General features: G+C 39.2%; 1 protein-coding gene across 1 annotated transcript in view; it reads left to right on the top strand.

Moving 5' to 3' along the window:
• The window catches only part of ets1 (v-ets avian erythroblastosis virus E26 oncogene homolog 1), a 112791-nt gene that overhangs the window by 8276 nt on the left and 81925 nt on the right, over positions 1–22590 (top strand). The window contains exons 2-3 of the mRNA XM_028810346.2: positions 1578–1660; positions 11176–11329. Of these exons, the coding sequence (XP_028666179.1) occupies positions 1592–1660; positions 11176–11329 (223 nt within the window). The 5' untranslated portion in view covers positions 1578–1591. The remainder of the gene's footprint in view (positions 1–1577; positions 1661–11175; positions 11330–22590) is intronic.

The raw sequence follows: 22590 nt of genomic DNA, 5'->3' as shown, positions 1-22590 counted from the left end.
GTCCTGATGTTTCGTTTCATAGTGTCGCCTAAGGTTGTACTCCTTAGGTACCGACACGTTGGCTCCACAAACGAGACAAACAGGTCTGTCTTTCAGATACGTAAACATATATTCTGTCTCCCACCTGTCCCGAAAAGTTCTGTTTTCTCCCTTCCTTTTCGTCATTTTTTGGTAGGGGTAAAACAGTGACACCTAGAGTTGTAGTATTGGGCCGCAGCACGTCTGGAAAGAACGCTGCTTGCTAGAAATCTACTGACACAAAGCTGGCGCGCCAAAACAACCGCAGAGCATTATGGGATTTGTAGTATTCGCAGTGAATGCGGTGTTACAGCAACACCGCCGCTGTATAATACCGGTGGGCCAGCTCTAATGTTAATTTGATATTGCCCCACGGGCCAAATGAAATTACACGGCGGGCCAAATTTGGCCCGCCGGCCAGAGTTTGACACCTGTGCACTACAGCATATAAGGTTTTTGGGCTACCCATACATCACCTAATGTTTAATGTATTGATTAAGTTAGGGAAAAAATACATAAATGCACTGGTATCCACATAAATCAGTTGTGAAAACTTATAGGTGCTGCCATACAGTTTGCATTTTGTGGACTGGTATCCTGTCTAAGCCAGGTTCTTCACGTACACCCATTGCTTTTAGAATAGGATCCAGCTTCTTTGACCCCTGTATTGGATAAATGTGCTGGAGAATAGATAAATACATATCTTTGCTCCGTTATCTCCTGCAGAAACTTTACTGTAATGCAGTACACCTAATATAGGAAACGTATGAAAACTGTACCAGTGCTTTCACCACAACATGCCCTTAGAAAATTTGCAACAGTGGGAAAAGGAGCTTACGATTATTTTCTTGGGCAATCTGTGGGAAACAACTTTAGATAGGATATACTTTTCCTCAGTTTGTGCCATAAATGGGGTCTTTCAGTTCTCTTGACCTTGACTGTCAAACTTTCACCCATGAACGGAGAAGCATTCAAGCAGTTGCTTACCTTGAAAACATGTTCTGGATCTGTCCTTCACTTATCTACCACTGAACAAAAACACATTTGTGGGGTTACCATAGATCCTAATTCTATAAAATCTGCTTCTCAGATTAATAATAGAATGAACATCATTGCCCTTGAAGCACTCATGAATTATAACTTTTACTATATAGCATTACATAGTCACCATCTCATTTTGTTCCATTTCACCCATTTAATATTTTAAGGAGGTAGTGAGATGTATCATGCTACTTGAGATTAGAAAAAAATATCACTCAGTGCAGAGCAACTCTCAAATTCTTCCAGGTATTGTAGTCCTTTATCAACACAATGAGAAACTAATAATTGATTAATTATAATAAAAAGTCATGAAATAAGTGGTCCACTGTAGTACTGTATCTTTTTTTTCAATAGTGAATGGGAGCATTTAGTATAATGTTGTATACAAAACATCCCTGTTTCTTTTTTCAGTGTATAAAACTTGGTTGGTAAGTGTTGTGCATGGATTAAATAAACAGTATTGACTGATGACTGGATAGTTTGACTTGACCTTATTCATGTTCTCCTCTCTCTTGCAGCTGGCAAGCTCAAAATGAGTTACTATCCGGAGCCTGTTCTTGTATGCTCAGCCCCTCGTTCTTGCAGTCATCTGGGTCTCATGGTAAGGGCTGACATAAATCACATGCTTTTTGTTTAGGTGCTGTTCTTGCACGTGAGTGTGTCTGGATTTAATCACAGTTTTACTAGGACTGAAGGCAGACACACGTCAGGCTGTACATTTGTTCTACAGAGTGAGATGCTTTGTTAATTAGTCTAGACAGAAGGTTTGAATTCAGGATAATCTTTAACTAATATTAAACCAAAATTTAAAATAAGTTCCTTTTTAGTAAAAGCTGTATTTGTGCTATTTCAGAGTAGACTGTTTTTATCTTAAAAAGGTTTTTGTCAAAATGCTTTACAAAGGGAAAAAAAAGTAATTATTAATTTCACTCTGTTAAAAAAAAGGTATGTGCATATTGTTTTAGCTGTTCACCCATCACATATCTAATTGTGTTTGTTTTTATTTTAACATTTATGCTGTTATTGACTTAAAAACACAACATGTGGCTAAGTAGGTAATAAATGGTACTTGTCTTCCATTTAGTTTTTGAACATTTATTACCTGCTCCTGTATGCTAACTGCTATCCTTGACATTTTTGGGACTTTGGACAAATGTAGTGGAGCTGTTTTATCACTTTTTTCTAGCATCTTTGTTCACTTTTAAGTTTTCATCTTTTTGCTGGTGTCAGTGAACATTACATGTAAGTGCAACGTTGAAACGGTTCTAAAGATTAGTCTATAAACAACAGAAACAGTAATGTGAGAAGGTGATTATTTTGTCAGCTTGTATTTGTTCTGTAAGCTAACTTTTGTAACAGGCAAACAAACCTACATAAAATTTTGTATGATGCCCAGTGAATGTTTGATAGATAATTGGAAAGGTAGTAAACTGTGAACCACAAGGTTGCAGTTTCAATATCTACACCTGCTCACTGTGTATCTTTATGCTAGTCACTTAATCTGTCAGTTGTTGGAATATGTAAGCAGCTGAATAATTGTGATTTGTGACGTTGTTTTGGATAAATGTGTGTGACTAATAAATAAAACTAATTTCTCTGTTATTTAAATCAAAGATTGTAAATGTTGTGTAACGAATAAAAAATGCAGTCATCAGCAGCTTAACATCCATTTTCTGGGTATACCTTTGTTTTCTAGTTGCCTCCCCACATTATGTTCTTTCTGTCTCTGCAATCTTGAGCATCTCTTTGGGGTAAGACCCCTTCATCTTGTGTCAGGTGACACCACCTCCAACCATGTTTTCTTTGACCTCCTTCTGGGCTTATCTCCTCTACCTCCATCTTACTGCACCTTTTCACCCAGTCATCCTTTGCTTTTCACTGCACATGCCAACATCACCTTTGACTGCTTCTCCTCCGCACAACACTTTATCACCTCTACACCATATCTTCCTCTCAACCTCAGCATTTGTCTTCCGTTCATTCAATGGTACTTCACACATCCATTTTGTCTTTGTTATTTCTGGATTAGCATCATGTTCTGCTTTCATCAGCTACATGTCACTCCTATAGAGCATACTCCTCCTAACACAGCTTTAATAAACCTTTCCCTTCCCTTTAAATATCAGAATGGAGGGTCTCTCTTGGAGTTTCTTCTGTGCTTCTCACCTGTTGCACGGTTGCACTCGGGTTCTAATTTGGTATCCTGAGGTGGTTTGTCATGTAGTGGGTGCAGTAATGCTCTGTATCAGTGCATGCTCCCAACCTCACTCTGTCTCTCTCTCTCTTCGCACTCTTGCTATCACTGCTGTGCCTGCACCTCCACCCCTACATAACATGCCACCTAAATAGTAGAAATACCCCACTTTTTCTTAAACAACTCTGATATCTATATGTACACTTACTACGTCAGTATGTTTCATCATTCACATACACTTTCTATAAACAAAGCTCACACTCACTGCCTACAGATTACTCTTCACACTGCTACATCTTTTATGCGCCCCCTTCTGGCAGACCATGACTTGCATTGAATTTCTCTCAACAAATGTACCGCATGCACTATATGGCCAAGTACAAACCTCTCCCACGCCTTCGATTCCTTCATCTCCAACCATCACCTTTTATGATGTTTACCTTGATACCTTTCGCTTCCAAACTTTTTGTCCATTTCAGCATATTTTCCTATAGGATCTCCAATAGAAATCCTCTGCACTTTGTACTTCTCAGGACATTTCACCATCATGAAAAGCAACATTCAGAATGGATCCTGGGTGCAGCCCCAACTTCACTTTAAAAATTTCACTACTCCCATTGGCTGTACTGACCATCTTTCTTACTTCCTAATACATTGACCTCACCATAGACACTAACTATGTGTCCACATATATCTTAATGCCCACATCATAACCTTGAGTAGTATATTGTCACACACCTTCTTCAGATATACAAATTGACTGTGCAATGTCTTTCCTTTTGCCTAATGCTTTTTTCTGCATTTGCCTGACAATATCACATCCATTGTTCCCTTCCTATGAAATCAAACTGCATTTTGTTAACTTTTACCTGATACCTGATTCTTTTCTCTAGCACTCTCTCAATCAGCTTAATTACCTGCTTCAAAAGCTTGATCACTTGACAATATCCATGCTTCAACAGGTCACCCTTTCCTTTGTAGATTTGAACAAGCACATTTCTTTTATAGTCTTCTATAACCATCCATTTACACTCAATTGTGTTGCATGGGGCTGTCAACTATTCAACTTCAAGACCTTCAGCTGTCTTCAACAATTCACAAAGCACTCCATCTGGACCAGCTACTTTGCTTATCTTCATCTTCTTTAGACTTTTTGCAGCTTCCTCTTTTGAAACTTGCAGCTCAGATCTTCTGTTCTTTCACAAAAAAATTCATTATTTCATTTGTTGTGCTTCTTCAGAAACTTCTCTGTGAACTTTTTCAAGGTGTCCTTAATCTTATTACTGTCAATCATAATGTTTCCTTAAGCATTTTTTTAAGCGATTTGTAGCCACTTTACTCTTTCTCTATCCTTTTTTGTGATCCTGAACACATTCCTCTTTCCTTTATCATTTTATAGCTGACTTGCAAACTCCAACCTCTTGCCTTGTGCTATTGCAACTGATTTTGTAGTATTCTGTTTTTCTGCCTTAAGTCGGTATTATTATGTCAGATTTGTTGATTGCAGTCTCTGATCTTGTCGCAAATCAGACAACTGAAAATCACAGCTGATGTCACATTTACCAGCTGAGAGCCAGTCTTCCACCACAGCCACAGTTGCCCCTTTTTCTGTTAGCCAGTAGCATGCTCCCTGATGGAGCCGGTACTGTACGAAGTGTTAACCGTTGCAGGAGGTTAATGAGCAATCTAATCCCTTTATTTCCTTTTTACATTCTGTTATGGAATGTAAAATATGAGACATCAAACAGACAAACATCTCTTCTGCTTGTGAGGTCTACAGTCCCCATGCTATCTGACATACCCAGTGCTGTGCCGGTGCTATGTGAAGGGTTAATAGCTGCGGTGTATTCAGGTACAATCTTGGTAGCTTTTTCTTTTTTCCACTCTGTTTAGGTACTAATAATGCAAGACATCAGAGATTCAAGCTTCTAATTTCTATTTGTGAGGTTCAAAAACACACATGTATCTTCTTCCTTGTAGCTACATTCTGTGCATTTTACTTCCTTTTCAGTGCTCATTGGTGCTCAACTCTTGCATGCAAAAATACTGGCTCTCCGACCAAAGAAAAAATCCAACCTGTTTAACTTTTATCCTAGCCAGTCGCAGACTAGTTGATCTCACTTTGTGAGAATCTCATCTACTACACTGGTGCATAATGATGACTACAGCTGAAAATCGCTGGTAAAGTCGTCTAATATAATATAGTCTTTTATATGTCCTTTATACGGTATATGGCCTTTTCACCAGCTGTTTTTGTTTTCTTCAAATCCATACTGTATATTATCTTGTCTTTATGTTCAATTGCCAACTCTTTCTTAATATTCCACCATCACATCTCTTTGTATCTTGGTGGTATTTTTGTCCAACCGCAGGCTTCTTCCATTGTTTTCAACCATACATTCTTCGTTACTTCCTACTTGCCATTCACACCTGACATTCCCAAAACCTCAGTCACTCTTGTTGCCAAAATTTATACTAATATACTTTCCACAAACTCCTCCCTCAACTTTTAGACTTTCATCCTCGGTGCATACTCTTTAATTTCCTCATGTCTCTGTCTACAAGGTGTTTTATAACTAAACATTGTTGTGGCACATATACCCATTTCTCAAAGTTACATTTTTGACAATGCTTAAATTTTTCCAGTATATTTTGCTCCATATACCACTAGACTTAAATATCACTAAATTGTTTACCTCCTTTTTAAACATGGTTGTGCACTGAACCATTTCCAACACAAACTCTAGAATCCTCTTGACCTTCATATTCCTGGTTCTAAAGCTAAAGCCCTCACAGAGTCCCTCATAACCATCAGCACTGGTTCTGACATGCCCATTGAAGTCATAACCCAGTACAGTAACCTCCAACTGAGATACCACAGATGTCACTCCTTTCATCTTGTTTGAAATGTGTATTTGTCTTCATTTCTTCTGTCTGTCTGGAATATGCCAAGAGTATATTCAGAAATTATTTACTAACAATTATCTCAACAACCACAATACACTTTATTTACCGTCTTCAACTCCACCCTTTGTGATGGGAAGGCAAAGTACACCAAGCTCAGCATTGACATAAATAATAATAATTCTTTGCATTTATATAGTGCTTTTCTCACTACTCAAAGCGCTCAGCAATTGCAGGTTAAGGGCCTTGCTTAAGGGCCCAACAGAGCAGAGTTCCTATTGGCATTTACGGGATTCAACATCACTACTTCTCTACCCGAAAAAAACTTATTTGGCTGTTTTCAGTAAGTATTCTTGTACCATTCCTTATTTATCTTTTCTCCTATGTGCAGTGCACATTTACTCCCAATATCATACTCCCACTATTCTAATTTGCAATCTTCATGCTTACTTCTTCAAACCTCTTACTCACTGCCTTGCTTACATCTGCCTTGCCACCATATCAGCCTCCCTAATGTGTTTCAAGTCTAAGGCTGTCACAAATTGGGTTCCCCCACTTGTGGTTAGACCAGTACCTCCAACTTACTGTTTGACATAGGCAGGTGGGGGAATCTAAGAGGCACTATTGGATGTACCACACAAAACCTTTATATCTCTCATCTTTTGTATCTCTTCATGAAGAGGATATTTACTATTGGATAATAAATTTTAAGGCAATATGTCCTTCTTGATGTCAGTCTCCTGTAGTTATATTTTACAACCTTATCTAACTCCATGTTACCAGGTATGAAATACAATTTTCATAATAAAACCAACATTGCTCGTTTTAAAAGAATGCTGGCTTATTATGAAAACATTGTTTCACACCAGGTAAGAATTCATCAGAAGCAAGATAAAAAATTTTCTATTAGTATGCAGAGCACACCTCCCCACCCTCATACCCCACCTTATGGGGAAGTGAGGTCACATGCTAATCACAGTCTGACCTAGACTGTAGCTGAGGCTTGAGCAATAAAGCAGGAATACAGCTTTATTAGCTCAGGTGAACTTGCTGCTTTGAAATTTAGATTACGACACTCCAATCCTGGGGCAGTAAAAAGGTTAGATTCTAAAATATGTTTTTTTTTTTTGATATTAAACCTTCAACCTGTATTTTGGTCAGTTGCTCTTCCCTTAACTATTTCAGAGATGTTGGAAATGAATACATTCAAGAGTTGTATATATGTATTTTTAACTTATACAGATTCCTGACATAGAATTAATTGTTTTTTCTTCTTCTGTATTGACTCCATCCATCCACCCATCTTTCAAAACATCTTACATTACAGTGTGTTTAATAGGCAGAGCCTATGAAGGCAGCAAATAGTGGAAATATGGAACTAGAATTAGATAGGTCACTAGCTGGGCAAAACTACAACAACACTCATATTTATTTGTAATGAAGCAAACATTTTGATACAGTATTTTTGTTTATTCTCAAAATAATAATAATACTGTACATAGTTACAAATATAGTTTAAAAACAAAGTGAAATGTATTATGCGTAATGCAAATGTTAGCCTTTCCAAAGTAATAAAAAATACTGTACATTAAAATGTAGCTAACAGTATATCTGTTTTGCCAGATTTTGAGAAGAAACAGAAAGCCAAAACATGCATTCAGAATGCAAGATCTGAATGACTAGTATGCTGATGGGCAGTGGTTACTTTTTGTCATCTTATTTAAAACTCACTATTGATAATTATAAATCTGGTGTTTTTTTTCAACTGTGCTCATCATGAAGAGCATACTGCAGCTTTATGGATAATTTTTTGTAAGGCCCTTTGAGATTAAAATATGTCAAAATAATATCACAGCTATGAGTACCTTTCTTTTCATTCATTCATTTTCCCCATTTTGTTTTGGAAGTCTCATTGAAAAGGAAATTCAGTGTCAGAAAGCAGGGACAAAAGCCAGTTAGATATTGAATTCATAGTATGTGCCACTGCTACTACTAATAGTTTTAACACACTTTTAAATTAATGTGAAATCTCTGAAACAATCTTGTAATTATTTATGCATTGTGATTAACTTTAGATGATAGCAGTAGCAACTAAGACTTGGTGAGATTTTTGCAACTTCAGGCCTTGAATATGAGCTTGTCTTCTATCTAGATCTCTTTGCGAGATGTAAGTTTGATACTGACTATAGGCAATAACATGATTGCCCCCTCACCCTCAAAGCAAATGCTTTCATGTAATTCTCACTCCATTTGAATAACTTAATTTTAAATGCAAAGCAAACAATAGTACTCTGACCTCCTACTTTTGTGAAAAGTGATTTTAGGCCTTACATTTTAACTAGTTGTTATCAACATTGCCCTTCATGACAATCTCATTAGTCATGTGACCTCCCCAACTGCATAGCTGTAAAATATTGATGTGTGGTTAGATCTGTCCTATCCCGATTCTTATGAAATGCCAACAGACTTTCCATCAAAGGTCTGATGGTGGTGTGGTCCTACCTGATCTGGAACTATATCATTTGGCATTCAGTTTGAGATATGTGTAGTGCTGGCTGGAAACTCCAGGAGGCCCTCTGTCCTGATTTCAGTTGAATCTAATGTGGTTAGCCCCAGATCTCTTCATCTTCTTCCGTTTACTTACATGCGCTTAAAATCACAATCCCTTAATTTAGGCCTACAGATTCCACATTGCTAAACTGAGTGGAACTTAAGTCCCTGCCCTGGTCTACATTTCCACAACCCCAGTGTCTGTACTATAGGTGATCTTGTGTCATTCTTGGGTTGGACATAGCAGGACATTACTACAAATGTTTATTTATAATGATATGGGGCTCAGAACATTCCAATTGCTCAGGTCCACTTTTTTCCTTTACTCTGTTCAGTTTTCACAACCTGTGGTATTTCTTTGTCTTCTCTGCTATCTTTTCACCCTATTTACTTTCAGTTTTTGTCCTCTAAGATGAAACCTGTTTTTGCAACATATGCCTTTTTACTCAAAGCTACCCCTAAGCTCTTACCTATTCAAAGCATCAGGGAGCGTGAATCTGACTTTGAAGAATATTTTGTTCATTTCTAAAAACCAAAATCATTAATATACCCAGTTCAAATTTGTACTTTGCCCGTATCTCACGCCTGTAAGCATTTTGCTGTGGGCATTTCTGATAATTCCCTTTGCTTTCTTTTTTATCTCTTTCGCAGGCACTTCTCTATGTACATTATATGTATATGTAATATCCTAAAGTCTCAGCCTTTCTGAGAGCTGTTTCACCTGTCCTCTCCTGTGATATCCCTTTTACTTCTCAGGTCTTCGCTGTCCTGCATTTTTCTGCTCTTTCTTTTTTCTTATCTTAACAGGGCCCATTTGCTTTGGGCACAAATGCTGTAAAGTTTGCTTTATTTTCTAGTTGAAAATCCCCTGATTCTCTGTCCCCTCATTTTTGGAAATCCTTATTCTATTTGAACTGTCTGTGGTAAGAATTAATGGCATGGCCAGCTCCAATATTTTGTAATTGGCAATCATGTGCAGGTTGTTTCAAATCGCATGCATGGGAGCCATCCCTTGAGGTCTACCTTTTTAAATTTTATTTGTAGCTGTGCCTTCCCTCTTTTTAATTTATTTCCTGACTTACATGGGGCTATGGTGTGTTTTGGTCTTACTTAATGATGTTTTTATTGTCCAGTATTTGATTTTTCACTAATTTGTATTTACTTAATTATTTATTTAATACGTAATGTCTGTGCTTACTAGGTTGCTCAAAAATGTTCTTAACACTAGAATCCCTGAAGCCTACGAAAAAACTCAGAATCCCGGCCCACCTTAAATCCCTTCGCACCTCTCCATCAGTGTCTTTTGTTTTGTAAATGCGTTGATCAGCACAAGCAGCAAGCAGCCTGCTGTCCCATCCCCCGCCTTGACGGATTTCAACTCGGGCAAAAAGTTCTCCCAGGTCAAGCCAAGGCTCCTTATCTGCGTGTAAGGTGCCTGGAGTTGTATAGGGTAAATAATACAGTATATCATTATTTGGAATACACGTATTTCATGTGTGTTCCGTGTCTGGGTAAGTGTAGGATGAAAGTAAATGCTGAACACATACATAAAGCAGAAACTTTTTCCGTGTTATACAAATAATGATGTGAAGTGTATAATGTATGAAAGACATTAGTCCAAATATCAAATAAACATGTGCACTTTTATTCAAGAATATAACCAAAGAATATAAAAAGCATTTGATTTACATACCTAAAGCAGAAACGTTTTCCATGTTATACTAATAATAACGTGAAGTGTATAATATGTGAAGACTTTAGTCGAAATATCAAATAAACACATGCACTTTTTATTCAAGAATATAATGGCATCCCTAAAGCACACAAGTCCCATAAATACTTCCAAAATTGCCCTCTAAGGGAGGAATTTACCATAAAAACTCCAGCTAAACACCAAAATGGCCTTGAAAAGTCTTTATAAAGTAAAAGATTTATATTTTACCAAAATGCTCAGTAGCACAAGAAGCTCTGTGGAGCACAAAAAGAAATTGCCTCTGAAAGCGAGGAAATCCAAGGCAAACACAGTCCCAATACAGACTCTTAAACAAAGTAAGAAACATGGCACAGGTTCAAAAATCCAATAATCACAAAAGGTACGACGCACAGCAAAACTCTCCACTCGCTAGTGCATTCAAAATGAACTGCCAGGAACTATGGTAGTCCCTCCATATGTAGAGAACAAAACCACCCACAAAACACAAGAAACATGACACAGGCATTGGCAACAAAGCAGATAATAAACAAAAGTAATATTAACAGAGATAAATGGCACAAAAATGGTCAAAAAATGGCAAGAAACATGACTTTTCAACCCTAGCAAGGGCAGAAACCCTAGTTGAAATATAACACTTAGAAGGGGCTGGCAATTAAATGGCCGTGGTCATAAATTACACGCAGACTAAAGCTGTTTTGTTTTTTTTTTAGTTTGGAGAATTGTATATAAATTTCACATCTTTTTCTGTCTATAGAAACCTTGTCAAGTGGATGTGTACCAGGAGCCTTGCATAACCATGGGGTGTTCCCAACCATATTATCAGATTCGAACAATTCATTCAGTTCAGACTGACTTGCCAGTTCAGCCAGCGCAAGAAGTACCAACTGGAAGTGAATATTGTACTACAGGTAGGATGGGTGTCTACTTTAAAGAGGTTGAATATGCTTATACATTCATTCCCCTCTACAATGTAACACGGACCTTTTACATGTATGTAAGTGTATATACTGCTCAAAAAAATTAAAGGAACATTTTTTAATTAGAGTATAGCATCCAATCAATGGAACTTCTGGGCTATTGATCTGGTCAGTTTAGTAACAAAGGGGGTTGTTAATCAGTTTCAGCTGCTTTGGTGTTAATGAAATGAACAAAAGGTGCACTAGAGGGGCAACAATGAGACGACCCCCAAAACAGGAGTGGTTCAACAGGTGGAGGCCACTGACATTTTTTCTTCCTCATCTTTTCTGACTGTTTTTTCACTAGTATTTCATTTGGCTACAGTCAGTGTCACTACTGGTAGCATGAGGCGGTATCCAGACCCTACTGAGGTTGCACAGGCAGTCCAACCTCTCCAGGATGGCACATCAATACGTGCCATTCCCAGAAGGTTTGCTGTGTCTCCCAGCACACTCTCAGTGGCATGGAGGAGATTCCAGGAGACAGGCAGTTACTCTAGGAAAGCTGGACAGGGCCATAGAAGGTCCTTAACCCATCAGCAGGACCGGTATCTGCTCCTTTGGGGAAGGAGGAACAGAAAGAGCACTGCCAGAGCCCTACAAAATGACCTCCAGCAGGCCACTGGTGTAAATATCACTGACCAAACAATCAGAAACAGACTTCATGAGGGTGGCCTGAGGGCTCGACGTCTTCTAGTGGGCCCTGTGCTCACTACCCTGCACCGTGGATCTTGATTGGCATTTGCCATAGAATACTAGATTTGGCTGGTCCACCACTGGTGCCTTGTGCTTTTCACAGATAAGAGCAGGTTCACGCTGAGCACATGTGACAGACATGAAAGGGTCTGGAGAAGCCATGGAGAATGTTATGCTACCTGTAACATCATTCAGTATGACTGGTTTGGTGGTGGGTCACTGATGGCCTGGGGAGGCATATCCATGGATGGACGCACAGACCTCTACAGGCTAGACAATAGCACTTTGACTGCCATTAGGTATTGGGATGAAATCCTTGGACCCATTGTCAGACCCTGTGCTGGTGCAGTGGGTTCTGGGTTCCTCCTGGTCCACGACAGTTTCGGTCCATCTGACGCCGCCAGGTTGCACCTCAGACTGTCCAGGAGCTCAGTAATGCCCTGGTCCAGATCTGGGAGGAGATCCCCTAGGACACCATCCATCATCTCATTAACACCATCCATTGTCTCATTAGGAGCATGCCCCGACGTTTTCAAGCATGCATACAAGCACGTGGGGGCAATACAAACTACTGAGTACGATTTTGATTTTGAGTTGCTGCAATGAAATTTCGGCAAAATGGACTAGCCTGCTGCATCATTATTTCACTTTGATTTTCAGGGTGTCTTTGAATTCAGCCCCTCTGTAGGTTGATAATTTTCACTTCCATCAAACAATGTGGCATCCTTTCGTTCCTAACACATTACCCACTTCATATCAGTATAGATATCCAGCAGGATTTTTTTCCCATTGAGATCTGATGTGTTTTCAATGAGATCTGATGTGTTTTCAAAGTGTTCCTTTATTTTTTTTGAGCAGTTTAGGCCTACTTGTAGCTACTTGCCATCAAATCTATTTGAGTTTGATGTCTGCTTGTTTTATGCTGATACGTGTGTACACATTTCTAAACTATGTTTTTATTTTCTTGGAAGGAGATAAGAAGTTGTACAGGTTTATAAACTGATAAGTATTTTTTAGCCATTGTAGCTATAGAACATCCAAATCTATATTAACTTGTTCCGTTGATGTCTTGTGGTTTTTTATATTTAATAGAATTTTAAGCACTAGTGAAATAATAAGAATAGGAATAGTTTTTACCTTATCAAAATTATCATGTTTTTCACCTCTTAACCACTCATTCTATTTTTTTTAGTTTCTCTTAATTTTAACCTATTTATAACTTGAACATTCCCCTTAGCATGTTATTTTTATTTTGTTTTCTGTCACTGACCAACAACCCTCCTTTTTTATAATTATATTTTGTTTTAGGGGGAGAGAGAGAGAGAGAGACATGCTGTAATGTTCAGCTGCAGTGTTTGTGTAATTCCTAGTGATAACAAAAAGAAAGGAGGTCACAAATACTCTTCTTAGCCTGCGCATGTTCATGGTGGTAGAATTTTAGTTTAGGTGATCTTATCTGTCGAATGAGGGAAAGGGGGCAGCTGTCGTAAGCACTGCTTTCTCAAAATTCCGGTTTCTTGAGTCCAGATCTTAACCCAGACATGTTTTTGCCAAGTCTGTTGTGTGTTACTACATCTATATTGGTTTCCATCCTGCATGCCACAGATTTGCATTTTATGTTATTAACACTAAATTGAGTAAAATTGGGTGTGCAAGTGATTGCACTCAGTGATGGACTGCTGTCTCATCCAGGATTGGGTATCCAGTGTTAGGCCAAGTTTTGCTAGAATGGACTCCAGTTTACCACAACCCTAAACTGGATTAAATGGATTTTATTGTGGATGAATATAAGATATTTTTCAAAGTATGTTTTTGTGTGAATATTAATGAAATATAATTATTTGATTTCTTAAATATATAGCTGGAAAAATGGGGAAAAGGCCTTTCCATAAATCATAGCAGCTATTACTGGTTCCTATTTTATGTACGATTATGTACTTTTTTCTGAAAGTTCCAAAAATCACCAGTGTAAATTCATGATTTGTTGGTTCTTACTGTGTACATGTACCCAATACATATTTTGTGAGGAAATGATAAAAGCATGGCCAGTGGTCGGTTTTGTTCTGTGTCATAACACAGATAAGACTTTTGCTTATGCATTATAGATCCAGGCACTCTTTGGTTGTTTAGACCAGTTGAGTCTTGTACAATGCTCAATGTTTTGTGCAAGATGGAGTGTCAAAGCTGTACCCAGGACAAAGTATACTTGCTGTTTAAATTGACTGCAATATTTACAAATTTATTAGTAACAAACTGCATAGTGTAAGCAATTATGAAATAGCTTAGAAAAAATAGGTATATTATACAGAGTAAAAGTTTCAAAACAATATTGAAAAAATGAAAAGTTTATGAAACAGGAAAGAAATAATAATAACTGCTAAACTTTCTTCAGGTATTTCATTTAGGTAACTGTGGAAAAATACATTGCTCTCCTTTTGATGTAATCAATGTTCCCAGTAATATCTATGAGTGTTCTTACTTGTAACTGAGAGAAACATGGAAGAATGGCCCATGTTTATCAAAAGTCTCAGAATAGGAAAATGGTCCTACCTGGCTCAGAAATCAGAGTGACACAATTTTGGCCCTAATCGTACGAGTAGCAGTGAAAGCATTTGATTAGTTTTCCTAAGTTAGGAATCTACTCCTGACTTAAGCAGGAATTAGGAGAACTCATGAGCTATTATACTTCAATATGAGTTGTCTGAAGATGGCATTTGGGTAGAGATAAGCACCACAATCCTGGAAGTGATGAGTGTTTTGTAAATACTTGACAACAATGAATTCATAAAATATACTGATTTGACAGAGGAGCATGCACTGATAGCGCATTGCAACACCCACCACATGACAAACCTCCTGGATTGGGACCTGAGTGCAGCCGGTGACACTTCAGCACCACACTTGAACAGTGTGACGTTTTTCACAGTGGCTGGAGTGCCAATCCTGCCACCAACCCCCATATTTTCCCTGTAAGTTGGAAGACCTGCTTGCAGGGCTGGATGCAGATTAACGTCATACCCAGGATGAAGCAATTGCAGGTTAAGGGCTGTGGAAACCAGGGGTGTGTATAGCTGCCCCAACCCCGACACAGACAGGCAGAGAAGAAGATCTAACACACACCACACTTTTTATTCCGAGGTGGGAAGCACTTTTTCTCGCTCCCCAGAGAACAGAACAGCACAACACAGTACCAAAGTACACAGTCCAGCACAAAACCCTTTCCTTCTTCTTTCTCCGCCTCCACTCCTCTCCCAGCAAACTTCGTCTACCTCCTCCCGACTCTGGCTTTCGGAGTAGTGGCCGCTGGCTCCTTTTATAAGGCACTCAAAGGTGCTTCAGGTGCTTGGTGACCTACAAATAAGGGCTCATCAGTTCTCCAGGCACCCCCTGGCAGTGGCCATGGGCCCCACCAGGGTTGAGCTTCCATGCTACAACCCTGTGGCACTGCTGCATGCCGGTGGGCTGCCCTCTAGTACACCAGGGGCCTCATGTATAACGCCGTGCGTAGAACTCACACTATAACATGGTGTAAGCACAAAAGCGGGAATGTGCGTACGCAGAGAAAAATCCAGATGCAAGAATCTGTGCGTACGCAAACTTTCACGTTCTTCCACTACATAAATCCCATTCAGCGTGAAAAGTAACACACGCACCTTCTGTCCCGCCCCAACTCCTCCCAGAATTATGCATCTTTGAATATGCAAATCGATATAAATAGCCTTCTGTGAAAAGACGATGGGAAAAGCACGGGGGAAAATATAAGAATTTCGGCGAATACCAAGTGGAGGCAAAGGAAAAACGTACTATTTGTTGGTTTAAACAGTGGTATAATCAACAAAAGAAAGTTGATCGAGTGACATAGTCTCGGAGAAACTCGAAAGCTCAAGTTCACAAAGTCGCACAGTGCCCGAAATAAAAAAGTTGTCACATATTAAAGTCGGCGTGAAAAGGCCACATGTAGCGGACCGTCTGAGTGTCATATGAAAGCTTATTAGGGTACAGAGAAAAAAATAGGCACACAGTGGGAAAAAAAGCACGAAATGTCAACTTTAATCTCGAAATTTCCACTTTAATCACATAGTTTATTTTGTCATTAAAGTAGAACATCGTAAACTTCATCTTAAAATCGTTTATTTTACTAGTTTCTCAAATCCCATCGTAACTAAAGTAGGACGTTAAATGCTTTTAAATGCTTTGTTCTGTGTTTGATCTTCTATGTGCTCTATGTGTGTGAATCACTACCTGCTTCCGTTCTTTCTTTTTCTCCGACAGGACACATAATCCATTACATTCGTGATGTTACAGCTCTCTGAATAATTAAAATACTGAGATGTATACGTGATATCTTTTTCATGATGATAGGAATGAAAGCATGTTATTAAACATGGGAACACAGTGGCGCAGTGATTGTTCATATCTCACGCAAGAGGCTTGCTGTGCCATGCGCGACCTTCGATGAAATAATTTATTACAGAAGTACTGTCTCTTTCAAACGTACTAACCTCCAATTCCTGTCCTTACTTTTCTTTCTCCAAATACCCAATCGCCACACAATCAGCTCTGTAATAGATGTTAAGCCATCTGTAAGCTTAGAACGCCGATTCTTTAAAACTTTTAAGGAACATTGAAATATCTTCGTAGTACATGTTTAATTATTCTATCCATCTATCCTTCCAGTGTCGCGTCAGCACCAGCAATAATACAGCGCAAGGCAGGAGCTATCCGTGAACTAGCTAGGGCTTCGGCACCGTGTCCTCACATGTTTAATTGTTAACAATACTGATTATTTAAATGAAGTTAAAGTTTTATCTGTATACTATAAGCAACATATTTTGCTGCATTTCATCTTACAAATGATATCGTTATCATACGCGCTTTATAAAGTGGCGCAGGTTGTGCAATATTATAACTGTAGTGCAAGTTTACAGTGGGGTAATTGTGCTTATAAGTACAAACAGTTCTACAAGGAGCACTTGATGGACTGATTGAGTGCGTTTATAGTTCTTGGGATGAAACTGTTTCTGAAACGCGAGGTCCGTACAGGAAAGGCTTTGACGCGTTTTGCCATGGCTGAGGTAGTGTGTGCTTGAAACTGTATACCGATAATTCTCTTTCCAATCAGCTGCTGCTGTGATTCCCCACTCAGATACAGTGATATAAACACTCCGAGTGGTGCAGTGAGAGTAATATGGAGAAAGATGATCCGCTGTGGCAACCCTTAACTGAAAGAAGAACAAGATGCAGTGAGAGTAACAACGCTAAAGCAGTAATGGTATTTGGAATACTATGGCTATTCCCTGGACCATTATATTGCTACAGGTTAATTACAATCAGATGCATTACACTAATAAACAATATGCAGTTAATTTCAGTGTATTTATAAAGCCGCGTCAGGAATGTGGCTCTAAGAAAGAAAGGGTAACCACACAGTAACAGTAGCACTGCTTTGACGCTGGGTGCCACCAGTCTGCAAAACCGAGCGGAGAAATTGCATACGCCAGGCTATGAGGTACCGTGGAAATGTGCGTGGCTTTACGCCAAGTTTAGGTTTTATACATCGCGATTTGAGCGTGGAAACGTTCGTACGCAACATTTCTGTGCGTACGCATCGTTTATACACGAGGCCCCAGGAGAGGTAATGGTCTGGATGTGTTGTGCCCCTGGACCTTCCATTATAGGGGCATCCTGATCAGGCAAGGGCCCTGGCTGTTGTCCACAGGGCCTTGCTCAAGGGCCCAATGGAGTAGTGTCACTACAAGTGTTTGTGGGATTGGAACCTTCCCATTGCTAGCACAGATCCCTAGATGGAATAACAAATTACGTAAATTATGTCATCGGTTCCTCTACGTGAAGAAGCCATGCACTGTCAGCTAAAATGAAAGTGTAACATTACATGTAAAATGCAACTTCTTATTTATATTATGTCAGAACCAAACATTTCTCAAATTTTGCACCAAACTTTAAACAACTTGATTACGTGTAAGGTAATACACACATTTCTACATTTCCACATGACACTTGAGGTAATGTTAAAGCAAGCTGCTTTCATGCAATTCAGTACACACATTAAGATTATTGCCCCAAGTGCAGATGAACATACAAATATTAATTTGCAAGCGATATCACAGTATCAACACGCAGGTGGTCATGGTGCAAACTGTGCTGTAGTAGCCAGCATATTACCCTGAAGATAGGCGGGACTGCATGGGTGAGTGACACTGAAATGTTACATAGATACATTGAACTTTGCATTCCATGAACCCCTGGAACATTCACATTATATTTTACAAGTTTGGGAAGGATGAAAAAGACAGGCTGAGACTCCTAGGGCATTGGAAAAACAGAGCCTAGCAGAAGATAATGGGGTATCATGGAGAGATCCTGGGCACGGCACAGTGGCTGACATTTGGAAACACTGGAAAAGTGAATGTGACTGCAGAAATAGCGCAAGAAATTAGCTGTGGCTATATTCAGTAAAACTCTTACTGTACAAGGCATTTTCTGTTGGCAAAACATCAGGAAGGTGATTCATCTGTAAGAATGGATAGATGGATAATCCATCCATCAATCCAGCCATCCATTTCCTAAATGCACTTTATCCTGAACAGGGTCGCGGAAAAACTGTAGCCTATCTGAGCAAGCATAATGCACAACAAGGCAGGAACAATCCCCGGAGCATTCATTGCTAAATAAATGTGCCTGTTATTGGGCTTTACTCTCATTTGGTGTATGTGTCTTGGTCTTTCCATTTTGTTGTTCATTACAATATTATTCACGATGTTGCAAAGTAGCAACAATTACTTCATGCTTAGAACAATATACAGTGGAACCTTGGTTCACGAACGTCTCGGAACACGTACAAATCAGTTTACGACCAAAAAGTTTGCTAAACATTTTCATCTGTTCACGACCACACACTCGGTATACGAACAAGCCAGTTTCCCTTTTGGTTTGTGCGTGCCGATGATTTCCACATGTGTTCAGTATCTCCCTGTGCATTCCCTGTGCAGCGAGCGAGCCAGATAGAGAGAGCCAGAGAGAGAGAGCGAGAGCGAGAGCGAGCGTTAGAGAGTGCAGGCACGTGCGAGAGAGACACACACACAGGCGCGTGACAGAGACACACACACACACACACAGGGGCGCGAGAGAAACACACACACACACAGGCGTGTGAGAGAAACACACACAGGCGCGCGAGAGAGAGACACACACACACACACAGGCGCTCGAGAGACACACACACACAGCGTGAGAGGGACACACACACACACAGGCGCGCGAGAGAGACACACACACACACAGGCGTGTGAGAGATAGATACACACGCACGAGAGAGAGACACACACGAGAGAAAGAGAGGGGGCTGGAAGCATAAGGCAGAGAAGGCAGTTAAAGAATGCACCGGGCTTGATTTTGTTTTCACTTTTGTTTACAGCGATCGGTTTGTAGCGTGCATTGTTACAATGTTACTTTTCTTGGTGGTTTATTAAATTACAGATTTTTCAAATGTTCATTTTTTTCCCTGTGCTTAAAACTCATTAAAAAAGTGTTTTTAGCGAGGGGTTCGTAAGCTATAGCACAAACTCTTGCAGTGTTAAGTTTTCTTTGTTGTTCAAGGTTTTCTCAGTGTTACAGTAATCCCTCCTCCATCGCGGGGGTTGCATTCCAGAGCCACCTGCGAAATAAGAAAATCCGCGAAGTAGAAACCATATGTTTATATGGTTATTTTTATATTGTCATGCTTGGGTCACAGATTTGCGCAGAAACACAGGAGGTTGTAGAGAGACAGGAACGTTATTCAAACACTGCAAACAAACATTTGTCTCTTTTTCAAAAGTTTAAACTGTGCTCCAAGACAAGACAGAGATGACAGTTCCATCTCACAATTAAAAGAATGCAAACATATCTTCCTCTTCAAAGGAGTGCGCGTCAGGAGCAGAGCATGTCAGAGAGATAGAGAAAAGCAAACAAATCAATAGGGCTGTTTGGCTTTTAAGTATGCGAAGCACCGCGGCACAAAGCTGTTGAAGGCGGTAGATCACACCCCATCCTCAGGAGCAGAGAAAGAGCGAGAGAGAGAGAGAGAGAGAGACAGAGTTTGTTTTTCAATCAAAAATCAATATGTGCCCTTCGAGCTTTTAAGTATGCGAAGCACCGTGCAGCATGTCGCTTCAGGAAGCAGCTGCACAGAAGGTAGCAACGTGAAGATAATCTTTCAGTATTTTTAGACGAGCGTCCGTATCGTCTAGGTGTGCAAACAGCCCCCCTGCTCAATCCCCCTACGTCAGGATCAGAGAAAGTCAGCGCAAGAGAGAGAGAAAAGTAAGTTGGGTAGCTTCTCAGCCATCTGCCAATAGCGTCCCTTGTATGAAATCAACTGGGCAAACCAACTGAGGAAGCATGTACCAGAAATTAAAAGACCCATTGTCCGCAGAAATCTGTGAACCAGCAAAAAATCCGCGATATATATTTAAATATGCTTACATATAAAATCCGCGATGGAGTGAAGCCGCGAAAGGCGAAGCGCGATATAGCGAGGGATTACTGTATTCAATGTTTTTACATTTAGTTTACTATTACGCTGTGCATTCTATGGTGTAATTAACTATATTTGTGCTTAAAAACTTTAAAAAAAATCTATTTACATACAGTTCATACGGTCTGGAACGCATTAATTGTATTTACATGCAATCCTATGGGGGAAATTACTTCGGTTCACGACCAAATCGGGTTACGACCAGAGTTTTGGAACAAATTATGGTCGTAAACTGAGGTTCCACTGTACTACCTTGTTACATTTTCCTTCTTCTTTGTTTATTATTATCTTTGTGGTGAATCCTTACCATTAATATCAGAAAACTACAAAATGTCATCATTAAGTGTAAATTTGCAGCAAATTGTGATGTCATTCATTCTCAGACGCATATTCTTACTCCTAAGTGGGGCTGGGACTAGGACGCCTCATAAATTTTTCTTAAGTCCTTAGGACACATTCTTATCCTACAGTGACCTTTACTTTAATTCCTAGAAATAATTCTGAGATGTTTGATAAATATGGGCCCAGGTCTTTAGTCTTGTTCTGGTAGTCTCAGTCTTAGACAAAATTTTGTAGAAATGTCAGAGAAAATGCCACCTACTGTATAAATATATATCAGCTGCATAGAAAATTTAGGCAGAGGGAAAAATTTTCCATGGTGATTTATTTTGTATCATGTGCATTAGTTATTTTAGTAAGAAGTAGGTTATTCTCTGTCTCCCTTCCTTTTGTTTATTTTCTAAACTTAATTAATCTTACTATTAAACTTGAATTAAAAGCGGACAATTCAGAGCTTGTGGTTATACTACAGTACAGGTGATTATAACTGTACATATATTAATGTATTCTTTAAAATTTTTGCAATTATTGTTTTACTTAGTTTGCATTTTCACTGGTGGAGTTTTGCAGCTATTAGTGTGATGAAGTGCTGTTTGGCTTTCTATTTTATTAGATTTTTTTTCTTGTGGTAGTATGGTAGCATTGCAGCTGGCTTGAGAGTGAGAGCCTGTGGAGATTGCAGAGCAGTGCTCAATCTCGTGGGGGTAGGCTCACTTATTATTGTTATTATTTTTTTTCCTATAAGTAAACATACAGTGCGGTAGGGTCTCAAGGTTGTGGGAAAGAAGGAAACAGTGATGCTAATCAGCCAAACACACACTTCCCCCCGACAATATAACAAGAAAGAAACATAAATGTAATTATTTTTATATATATAATACACATATACTAACATAAGCTTTGATTTGTACACAGAAGATAACTTGCAAAGACAACAATGCATAAAGATTTAGAAATTGCTTACAGTTGGATGATTTTTTAAGTTAGGAATATGTCACACAATATTACATGTTTTGCTTTGTTAAGTCGGATTTTATTTTAGAGAATGAGAAAATAGAGCAAAGAAAATTGGTGATTTGTTCCACTGTGTAGGAAAAGTATTACAATATTTCACTTTATATGTACATATTTATTTAATATCTTTATGCATTTATTTTTGCCCTAACATTATTGTTTTTTATTAGAAAATGCTGTATTTCTGGTTCATTTGGTTGGTGCTGAGCTGGTGGTTATTTTGGAAGTAGTACCCCTTCTCTAAGCCAATCATGGCCAAAAACTGAAATAAACTTAAAAGGACTTACTGGTACTTTGCTGCAGTGTCGGTGTAATAAAAAATAAATTCCTTGAATGAAGCTACAAGTATACAGTATATCCTTAAACACTTTATTAAATCATAATTTAGTCAAGGATGGCACAGTGGCACAGTGGTAGCGCTGTTGCCTCGCAGTTAGGAGACCCGGGTTCGCTTCCCGGGTCCTCCCTGCGTGGAGTTTGCATGTTCTCCCCGTGTCTGCGTGGGTTTCCTCCGGGCACTCCGGTTTCCTCCCACAGTCCAAAGACATGCAGGTTAGGTGGATTGGCGATTCTAAATTGGCCCTAGTGTGTGCTTGGGGTGTGTTTGTGTGTGTCCTGCGGTGGGTTG

Source organism: Erpetoichthys calabaricus, chromosome 9, assembly GCF_900747795.2.
Source record: "Erpetoichthys calabaricus chromosome 9, fErpCal1.3, whole genome shotgun sequence".
NCBI lineage: Eukaryota > Metazoa > Chordata > Cladistia > Polypteriformes > Polypteridae > Erpetoichthys > Erpetoichthys calabaricus.
The sequence above is the reverse complement of the archived record's forward strand: the minus strand, read 5'-3'. Positions and strand labels throughout refer to the sequence as shown.